Consider the following 11259-nt stretch of genomic DNA (forward strand, 5'->3'; position numbering starts at 1 on the left):
CCCTGTTGTCAATTTTTAATTCATTCATGTAACGATTAATTTTGCACACACTGTGTCTCAGGAATGAGGTGGCAGAAACAGACATGGCTCAGTTGTCTTCTTGACTCATGGACTTGGTTACAGGTTTAGAATATGTTTTGTGCTTCTGGTTTTTCAATTTTCAGGCAATTCAATATTTTAAATATTGACCTGATATGAAATATATTTTAGATGAACACATTAAACTTTATTCAGTAGAAATTGATTTCTAATCGATAATTTGTCTTTATTCTTGTGTCAATATTTCATATACAGGAGGTAACATTCTTAAAAATTATAATATACTCTAAGAATTAACATAGTGACACCTCTAAACTATGTTCACTTTCTTTTAGGATTAAGTTTTGCTTGGTTATTAGCCAATCCATGAAACACTTAGGGGTTTTGAGTGTCCCGCAGGTAATGGGTTGGCTGTCCTTGATGAGTTTACCCATAATGAATACCCATTCACAGAGGACATTTATGAGGAGAGCATGTCTATGGGTGGCTGAATGAAAATAATAACTAGACCAGGTGATGAGCATGGTGCAGAGGTTAAAGTCAAAATTAATTTGCTTCACAGCATGATCTTGCTGGCATCAATTCAATTTAACACTAATAGTGGTCTTCTATGGCTATAAAACGGAATAGGGAATATCCATTTTATAAGTTTCACAATTTTGCAGGAGTACAATGTGAGCAGTAGAACACTAACAACCAAGATAAAAGGTTTAAGTGCATCATACAGTGGGTGGGAAGTAAGGGGTATGCTTAGAGACACTGCATTTCTTCTGTTCATTTGATTATTTTGAGGTCTCTACCTACTAATCCCGTATTTTTTCACATTATGATAGAGAAAGTAAGTACATCTAAATGAAAGACCAGTCACATGGTGATACATTAATAGCATAGTTTAAAAATATATTCACATTGTAATTGTCAAATATCCCTTAGTGAGTTTCATGCAGAATCTCCAGCATGTCATTAGGGCTATTGTCTCAGTGCCCAGGGTTCCTGCTGGTCAAGCTGCACTTACAGTCACAGAGGGCCTCTCACTGGAGCAAAAATCCTGCTATGGGAAACATACTGAGAAAGCCAGTATCTGCTGAAAACCAGCAGGCAGATAATATGGCTTCATTTGTAAGATCAGCTAAAATAACTTACTTCTAAAGATTACCAGAGAGTTCCTTCAGAACAGATTATAGTTGGCTCTCATTAGCAGGCATTATGCACACCCTACACAATAGCCTCAGGCCACTCCACCCTAGCTTACACCAGATAATGATGCATCCCAGACATCACATCCCCTATAACATATCTCATACATGTACATTCCCCACGTGCTTGCCCATCTTCTCTGAACTTGGTTCTAAGTCAATACAATACTGCCTATGGATCAAATCTGCACTTTTTAAGTGTAAGCCTCTCTAAACTGCCTGGGACTTTTAGTTATCTTTCTTTTGTCCATGCCACTCAAAATGCTGCTGTTCTGGGAGGTGACAGTTTTACACTCATCTTTGTCACATTCCAGGAAAATCTTTTGATTATAAGATGGTTTGTGTCATATTCATAATCATTTCGATTTGAAGCTGATCATCTTCTAAAGATTAAAAAAAAAAAACTTAGGATAGTTTGAATCTTAAAATGCAACTTATTAATAGGATACACTAACCACCACTGATGACACCTGTAAAATGAAAGCTCTCAAAATCTGGTTTAAATGCACTACTTAAGTCTGGTTACATGTGATACTTGTTTTCTACAACAAACATTACCTGCTATGTTCATGGTATGGAAGTATCTATGCTTAGTTTGTTAATAATTTAATTCTTGCGAATAACTAACTTCCCGAGGGTACTTACATATTCTTCATAAGTCTCGTGGGCTGGAGGAGGAGGTGCCCTGTATCCTGGCAGCGTGGGAGCCCCCCGGGCTCTTGGAGTAGGGACACCTCTTGCTACAGGGGGCACTGGAAGAGCTCCACGGGTCACAGTGGTCCCTCGAGGAGTGAGAACACCTCTTCCTGGTGGAGGGGGAGGAGGAACAGCACCCCCACGGCCCCTAGGAGAAACAGATCATGTAGAAATAAGAAACAAGTAATGAGAGACAGGGACTAAAACAGACAAAACTCATCACACAGTCTTTATGCAAAGGGTAGAAAACTCAATTTGTATTCGTTTGTGTGTGTGTTCAGCTGAGGTTCTTTAAGATGCAAAGTACGTTCACATTGTATAAAACCAATTTTATAAATCCTGCTTAATTACGAAAGCCAAGTAAAATACCTAATATTTTCTTTTATGAAACAAAGAAATACTACATCAAAACAAACAAAAGCCATCCTACTCTGATTTTATTACAAAATTTTCAGGACTCAAATTAAAATATCATCTGATAGATGCCTCACTGGCCATCTATGAAACTGAGCTGCTGAATGTCAATATCTCCTTCACGCTGTAGCTTATTGATAGCTATCTGCAATGTTGTCATTCACAAACAAGATCCAATTGCATTTTAATAAAATGTGGAAATCTAACCATACTGATATCATTTTTGTTAGTACAGTAGCTTAAGCCCTTAATCACTTGAAATTATGGCTCATTGTCACTGATTTATCATCATGTATGTAACACACTGCCTGGTACAGCTCTTGCTCTAATTTATTTCCCTCTGGTCCTATGGTGTTAGTGAGATACATTAATACTCTGCAATAAACAGAATAGACTGAATGTTCTGTAATGCAGTGTTTGACACAAACGTAACTTGTACTAAAAGCCTAAGATCAAATGGTTGCAGTCAACTTTTATGGTTTTCTGAGGTCTTGGGAAGGTTGAGTATTTTTCTGAAGTCTCTGGGCAAGCATGGTTATTTCACTTTTTATTATGTCTGAAAGGCTGGCCTCCAGAAATCACTGCTTTCAGCAGGAACTCTAAGGCTTTGGGAAAAATGATGATCATTGGGATGTCAACAATCACACTTTTGGCTGCACCCACATATGAGGGATGTAGGTTATGCTTTCTGCTATGAATAGCAGTCAGCTGGCTCTTTCTTGTTTGCAGAAAATGAGCTCTTATGAGCTAACAGTAAGAATGCTGGTAAAGCTTTAAAAGTTTTGAAAGATGAAAAGGGTTGATGAATAGAAAAATTATCAAAGAATTTATTGTGAAAGCTCTCCTAGATAAGGAGAAGGGGAAATGAAAAGGTCCAGAAGGTCCAATGCTTGCTTCAGACACAATATTGCTAGAAATACAGTATATTATCATGACAATACATAAACACTTCTATAAAAGAGGATATAAAGACCTGTTTTACCTTCACTGGGCCTCAAGCACATATTTCCTCATAAGCAAGGTGATCATTCGCCAAAGTTTGCCCAGAATAGTTCTGCTTTACAACTGTTGTTCTAGTTTCCTGTTCAATTTAGCATTTTAACACTCGCAAAAGTGTCCATATGTGGGTAATAAATTATATGGTTACCCACTGTAAGCTATAATCACAAATCCTGACTGTGCCACTCAATAATCACAGGTAAGTATTATAACTCCCTAGGCCGAAGGTGAAACTTTTTCTAATGGGTAAAATTATAGTTCCATATCTGTAACAATTCTTCTTGTTTTAAAATTATATGATGCTTGCATCTAATATAACTTCTCACCCCATTCCTTCACTGAGACTCCCAGACTGCCCCAGTAAGCACGTCTCCTGAATCTGCCTTATTCCCTCCAATTCACTCTGTCCTTCGTCCAATTCAACTAAAAATTCACATCACCACTTTTAGGATACTGCCCTTGCTGAGTGCAGACTGCAGTACTCTTTTCTTTATTTTTCTAACTACTTGAACATTCTCCATCATAAAAGAATTTTTCTTTATCTCTTCCTGCTCATTTCTGAAACATAATCTAGTTGTTGCTTCGCCATGTTGTTAAAAATACTCTGGAATCACCGGAAACACTGAATTCCTAATGTACTGGATTCATGGACAAAGTCTACTCTGCTCCCTCCCTGCTTTATTTATCACTGTGTATTTTCATCTGTCAAATGATTTTTTTGGACTTTTATGATTCTGCTATTCCTTGTGTTTCCTTCTTCTTTCTTGCTCTCCAGCCTCTTTCACTGACTTCTCAATTTCCGAGTCTAGTTTGGAATGTGCTTGTCCCCATTTTCTGTCCTCAATCCTATTTCTTTTTGTTAGGATCCACCCTGCAGTTGCTACCTTTAATGTGGGCTATTATCTGTTTCCTTCCTAAATTAGGCCGTGTCCTGATTCATGCCTTTTATCAAAGGTTCCTTAAATTATATTAGAGTCACCTAAAAACCTCTCAGAAATTCCACAGTTCAGGCCATATTCCAGGTCAGTTTAATTACAATTTCTAGAGGCAACAAAGCCTCAGTGATTACAATAAACAGACCAATTTTGGAACCAACACCTTATGAGCATCTGTAATTAACAAATCTTGAAAAGTCTGTCATGCAGTCATTTCTATGCTATTTTTTAAGGGATAGAATCAAAGTAGAGAAAGAAGTCACCTGCTCAAGGTCACATTAACAACTTATAAAGATAGGCTTAATGATCAGAATAACTATATACTTAATTTAATGTGGTCTTTTACCTAATCTTATTTGATGATATCATTAATCTGTAATTAGATTAGACATCAGAGAATTACCTTCATCTTGGGCTACTCTTTTTTTTTTTTTTTCCAGTATCTAATTGGGCACTACTTTGTATAACATCTAATCTGTGATGCAGCCCTCCATGTCTACATCACAAGGGTGTTCTACCTTGAACAATGGACTCTACTATCTTCACTGCCATGCATGTGTTTTTTTATCCAATACTTTCTGTCTCATTGCTCTAATACTTCTCTATCCCCTACAGCAATGTTTGATTAATCTTTCTTAGAAAAAAAACATTATTTCCTTCTTTAACAAACCCATTAATTCTCATTGAAGCAACAGAAACACTCAAAATCTACTATATTTCATCTTTTGCTGGTTGCTGTCACTCAACATGTAGTGGTGATGTACATTAGGTGTGTTGTATATCTTCATTCTTACATTAGTCAACACAATTAGTGTATGTATAAAACTTAGTTCTCTGCCATACAGTATTCCTGGAACACTAGTTTGAAAAGATGTTTATTGACATAAGTACCGTTATTAAAAAAAAAAAAAAAAACAGCTCACTATAGAAGTTTTAAAATATTCCAGGAATCACCTGGATAATTGAACCCTTAATAAAGTCACAATTTTAAAATCATAATTACATACAATTTAGCATTTACCAATTCATGCTTTTGAAAACTTTCTTATCAATATTCTGTATTGTGAAGCTTTTTCCCTATATATTTTTAAATGAGAATATATTATTCATAAAGTGGTTTGAAACAGAAGACAACAGAAGTCTGATCCATTTATTTTCTTTAATGTTAATGCCATTAATGAACTCAATATAGCATTGTCTTAACTTTAAAGAAAGTTTACTTTTCAACATTAATTTTTGTTTCTTTTTATCAAAGCAATATCAATTCTATTTGATATAAGGGATAGTAAAAGAAAATATTTCAATCACATTGTTCTTCTAAAATATTTGTAAATTTAGATCATTCTACACTATTCTTTATTAAATCATTAAAGAAATTAAAATGCTAAAATCAAGCTATTGAAATTGAAACTGTATTATTCTCTCATATATGACAAATGTAAAATTATATTAAGGTACTTCTTTACAAACCAAAATAAAATTGTATTCAGGTGATGATACTTATAAACTCATGAACAGGTGAAGATATTTATTTTTTAAAATGGCGCCAAAGGTATCTAGGATAGAAAAAAAATTCCTCTCCTACAGACATTATAAATGTAAGCTTAGATTATACCAGATAAAATTGCCGAAACTGGCATTTATCTACAATGGTGACAATTTCAGTGCTTAAATAATAAGATTTGATATACTCAAAGTTTTTTACAATAATGTATTTTACTACTCTTCACGGTCAGTTTAGAAATGTAAAAACTTCATAAAGGTATGATTTCATAAAAATTATTCCATAATAATGTTATCCCATTTATAAGAGAAATAAACACGTTTCTGAATAGCATGAAAGGATTCTATTTTTTAGGATACAATTGTACAGTATAAAATGTAAAACTGTACCTTCAACATTACTAAGATGTTCTTTTAATCAAATGTAATCCCCATAATTGCTGTATTTTACCTTTGATATTAAGTTATTTTGATAATGACTTGGGAATATGCCATTATTAATTTATTTTTCTGTAAACATGAAACTCTTGAGGTGTTTATACAAATATTAAAAACAAGTGTTTTGACAATATTGGTTGAAAATATTTAGGACAATTAAATAAAGAAATAAGCAATGTATGTTAGAATCTCTTAGATGATTTCAAGGCCATACATGAAATAATACACAAGATCTATGTCCTTTAGAGATCTGAAGGCCAACTATAATAGGGTGAAAAGAATGACTGAATTACATGGCCTGTATGTGAAGGCTATGAGTATTTTTTAACTTTACCTCTTTGCAAACCAATCCTTTCTGTTGAAAGCTTGACAAATTCAGACGCCTACAAAATAAATTCTGATGCAGAATGACTCCAACTTCTTTGCAAAGTGAACAATATCAAATAAAATTTTTTTATAACTAAGGACATTGTAAAGTCAACTGCATCTGAACTTTAAATAATTTCATCATCAATCATGTTATGGCTTTCTGGACTAGTGCTCTGTGTGTCTGTCTGTCTATCTATCTATCTATAATCTTTCTATCTACCTACTTACCATTCTATCATTTATCTAACATAACCTATTTATCTGACATGGCTGTATCAATTCAAGGGTCACTGTAAGGCAAAGTCATTATGGTTCAAAGAGGCAAATGACTGTATCATCTGCATGCCCTCAGCCTGCAGACAGAACCAAAGACTTTTAAGTTAGTTTTTTTCCTCCTAATTTCTTTAGATAGTTAAGAGCTCGTGTGACCTTGAGAAAATTCTAACATATTTCTGTATCTTAATTTCTATCCTATGAGTAATTTTCCTTCATATGGAGGATTTGATGAGTTAATTTAATAAAGTTTTTATGTGCTTTATTAAGCATTTGTTGGGCCCTCCCTGGTGGCGCAACGGGTTAGGGTGCAGCAGTGCAAGCTAGCAGCAGCCACTTCAGTGTGAGATCAATCCCAGGCCCCGGAGGTGATCCACATGGCACAGCAGACCTCTCTTGACTTGCCCGCTGCCCCCCTCAGCAGTGTACTTCAATGATCTGCCTGTTCTGCTCCCCGTTCTGTTTCTGGTAAATCCTCTCACTGCCCCTGCTCCTCTGACCTGTACCCTAATTCTGTATGCATAAACAAATAAATCTTAAAAAAAGAGATAAAATGCAATACAATCTCAAAAAGTAAAACTAATACTATATATATTTATATGTACACAGACATATACTGAGAGTGTAATAAAGCACTGTCATAAAGCAGGTTAGATAAAAGTATTGTCATCCTCCTATTTTGCTGTTAATTTATTTAAAGTCAGAACTAATGTACCTTGAAGGAGTTGTGGGAGCTATTCTGATCCCTCTGCCTCTAATACCTCTTCCACGACCAGAGTCTTCTGAGCCATTTAAATAAGATAATTCACGTAGTTGTTCCTGACGAATTTCATCATTGTAGTCCTAAGAGAAAAACATGAACTGATGAATTAAAATAGGGATTTGGGTCCTTAAAGCAGAACGAACAATTAGAAAACCACATTTACTGGAACCTGTTATACAAATATATAAGGTGACATAAATCTAAGTGTATATATTTTAGGTTCTTATTTTTACATAGAGATATTGAAATTGCTTTTTAAAATAAAAACAAGGAGGTACTCAGCAGGAAATCACATGAAATTTATTGGGCTATCACTTGATGTGTTAGCAAGAAAAGGGAAAGTAATATTATAGGACAAAATCTTGGAATGCACCAAGGTTTGAATTGTTAACATGAGGATTACTGAAAACCAACTTTACTGGAATGAACTGTAGATTATGAGTGACTGAATCATGCACAAGTAAGTTCTGATGCATAACCTGACAGGGATAATCTCAAGTAGTAGTAGATCAATCCCACATATGTAGCTACTACATATGTGTTCAAATTATAAAGGGAAAATTACAGTTTCAGACAACAGTGAAGCTGTGCAGCTAATGTATAACTGATGGATAGTGTTTAAAAATAAGGACTTTCTATATGTTCAAGTATTGGGCTGATCGAAAGTGACAGTTGTATCAAAAATAAATTTTGTAGTAACAACCAGAGATTCAGTAAAAGTCAAAGGGACTATCTCTCCCTCATCATTGTGCAAATGTATCCGTCACTTCAATAGGATGAAAAGGTGCATCTGAGTCACTAAAGATAAACGTTCAAAAACCAAGTGTCAATCTTAGCTATTTCTCTTTTTACTAACACACATACACAAATACATACATTTGGTTGTACAGTACAAAACTGAGTAACTATTTTTGTCAAATGGCAATCCAATTTTTTTTTTCCCAGTAAACATACGTTTTAGTGAAACCAAAGGAGTTAATTTTCTAGTGCTGGAGAGAGTTCCAGGTATAAGACTAGAAATATTTGCAAAGGCAGGCTAACAAAAATGATATTTGAGGTCTATTTGTTGCCCCCAAAACAATGCCAGCTGCCAGCTCAGCTCTGCACTTATGCCTTACATTAACATTCTATGAAAATTGACTACATTCACCCACACACCTTTATCTAGAAGATGGCTGGGATATGTGCAATCTGTAAGATTTCTAATGCATAACTTTACTTAATATTCAAAATCTGCCTTGATTACAAGCAAAAGTACTAGTCACTTCAACACACTTATTTTTAACATGTTCTTTCATGTTTATTCTCTTTAGCCTCTGATTATAGGAATAATGGGATCAACAGAGTTGGTGGACAGAAGAGCTACGCAGTAGAAAATTGCAGTTTATAACAAGTCATATATTATTCAATTTCTACCTCTTAATTTTCACATGCAAGTAATAACCAAACAGAAGAAGTAACTTGTCTACTATTTTTTTTTTCAGGATCAGGGAATGTGATAAATCACTACTTGTGACTGAAGTGATTGAAGTGATTGAAATTAAACATTACTTCCATAATTTTTCTATGTAATATTTTTAACATATAAGGGGTACTTCAGTTTCTCATTTGAGGAAAACTCATGGGGCTTTATAAGTTATAAAAATATTTTCATTTTTGGTGACAATGGCGGTTAAAACAGTAATAAAAATATGCAGCTGACTTGAATATATACAAACATTTACTTTGAAGCTTTTTTATTTTTTGGTCAGAATCACAAAATGTCATAATGTACACACAGTCTATTTCTATTAATAATAAATAAAGAGACAGATAAGAGAAAGCAGAGGAAGGAACAATGAAGAAAGAGGAGAAATATACTAATCAGATGGTGCAAACAGAATCATTCCCAATTTGCTCAGGTCTTTCCACATTCATATCTAGGTAGGTTCCACCACACTGATTCTGGAATTGCTGAGATTTTTCTTCATCAACAAGACAATAAAAAATATTACAAAATCAGAGAATTATAAAGGACTTGCACATTGGGGCTTGCTCTTTCTTGTCACTGGAAACCCTTCTGCCACCAGGTAAAGCAGCCTGGCTGATTTTCTAGAATATGAGACACCAGTCCTCTTTTTGCTGCCCACCATGTGAGTTTCTAGACATGTGACTCATCCATCTTATCTAACTAGTACTGGGCAAGCTGACAGAGATCAGAAAGATCACCCACTAAACCCCAAAATTGGAAGGGTAAATACTAAATTGGTGTTTAAGCCAGTATAGTGGTTGGTAATTTTGTGTAAAAGTTAGCAGATACAGAGGTCAGCATGGAGTATTAGACCCAGAGCCATTGAGGGAGTCTTTGCCAGTACTCTCTAAACTAAGGGTGCATATGGCCATATGTGATTTGATTTTTTTTCTTGGACAAGGTCTTTACACAGGCTACTGGTAAATATAAATGAATGCTATACTCTGGCATCAGCCAACTTTTTTTTTTTTGTTGTTCATACAGAACTGGGGTACAGGCCAGAGGCTCAGGGGCGGCGAGAGGATTCACCAGAGACAGAGCGGGGAGCAGAACAGGCAGATCTATGAAGTACACTGCTGAGGGGAGCAGCGGGCGGGTCAGGAGAGGTCTGCCACACCATGTGGTCACCTCCGGGACAGGCGGGAATTGAACTCATGCTGAAGTGGCTTTAGCTTCTCAGTGCTGTGTTTTAACCCGCTGCACCACCAGGGAGGGCCCAACTTTTAATCGTTCATTTAAATTTCTGTCTTCAGAGTCTATGCTCACCACTCTAACTGCAGATTGAATTCAACAACTAGATAGAAATTTGCTAACATGTACAGAAAACTGTTAATCTTATTAACATGATTAATTGACATGGCAGCTAATTTGTAGTGTAAGTAAAACATCTATTGTTGATATATTGATATAATCAAGTCTCTTATGAGCTCAGTTAAATACACTCTGATATAAGAAATGAATCATCTGCCAGGGTGAAGTTGTTATGAGACTGCGGACCTCTAGCTACAGCTATAATTAACTAATATCCCATTTGCTCTAAAATCCTATTCCTCCCAAGGATATGTTACTCCTGAACTCTTCTAGCCAAGAGGTTAAAGTAGGCCCCTTCTTGGGAGTCACAGTATTCCTCTGTGCCTCCAAAACTCCCTGACAGCCTTACAGAACTTCCATTCAACATAAACTGATCAGGCCAATGATGTCTGTTTCCACTTCTTTCCTCTAGCTGAGATATCACCCTTCCTTTGCTTCCTTGGATCATCATGAGAATTTTCCATAGTCACATCCTTATATGTTTAATCTCATGTTAAGTGTGCTTCTTGGAGGACTCACACTAATAGGCACATATCAGCAATATTGTGGGCTCTGTTTTAGAATACGACAATAAATGAATAGAACCATAATTTGAGCCAGCGATTTTTTGATGCATGCAAAATTATACTTACATTATACTGTAATAAATGAGCATTGGTTTAATTTTTTTTTTTAAGTCATGAGCTACATTAGTCTCTCACAAGAGAATCAGCTTGCCCTTTGAAACTTCGAAGACGATGAATGTCTTAGCACCATTGCAAAGTAATGTAGTCTTTCAAGTGAGCAACAACATTATTTCTACAAATGCAGTAT

The 11259-nt window shown here is 35.4% G+C and overlaps 1 protein-coding gene across 3 annotated transcripts in view; it reads right to left on the reverse strand.

Moving 5' to 3' along the window:
- The window catches only part of KHDRBS2 (KH domain containing, RNA binding, signal transduction associated 2), a 429412-nt gene that overhangs the window by 156341 nt on the left and 261812 nt on the right, over positions 1-11259 (reverse strand). For all 3 annotated transcript variants that reach the window (XR_001145205.1, XR_001145208.1, XM_004673598.1), the window contains exons 5-6: positions 7578-7705; positions 1881-2079 (exon numbers count right to left, since the gene is read on the reverse strand). Coding sequence is in view for 1 of the 3 variants with exons in the window: in XM_004673598.1 (XP_004673655.1) it covers positions 1881-2079; positions 7578-7705 (327 nt within the window). In the remaining 2 variants the exon portion in view is untranslated. The remainder of the gene's footprint in view (positions 1-1880; positions 2080-7577; positions 7706-11259) is intronic.

This window comes from Condylura cristata, unplaced genomic scaffold (assembly GCF_000260355.1).
Source record: "Condylura cristata isolate star-nosed mole 26May11 unplaced genomic scaffold, ConCri1.0 scaffold00001, whole genome shotgun sequence".
NCBI classification, from domain to species: domain Eukaryota; kingdom Metazoa; phylum Chordata; class Mammalia; order Eulipotyphla; family Talpidae; genus Condylura; species Condylura cristata.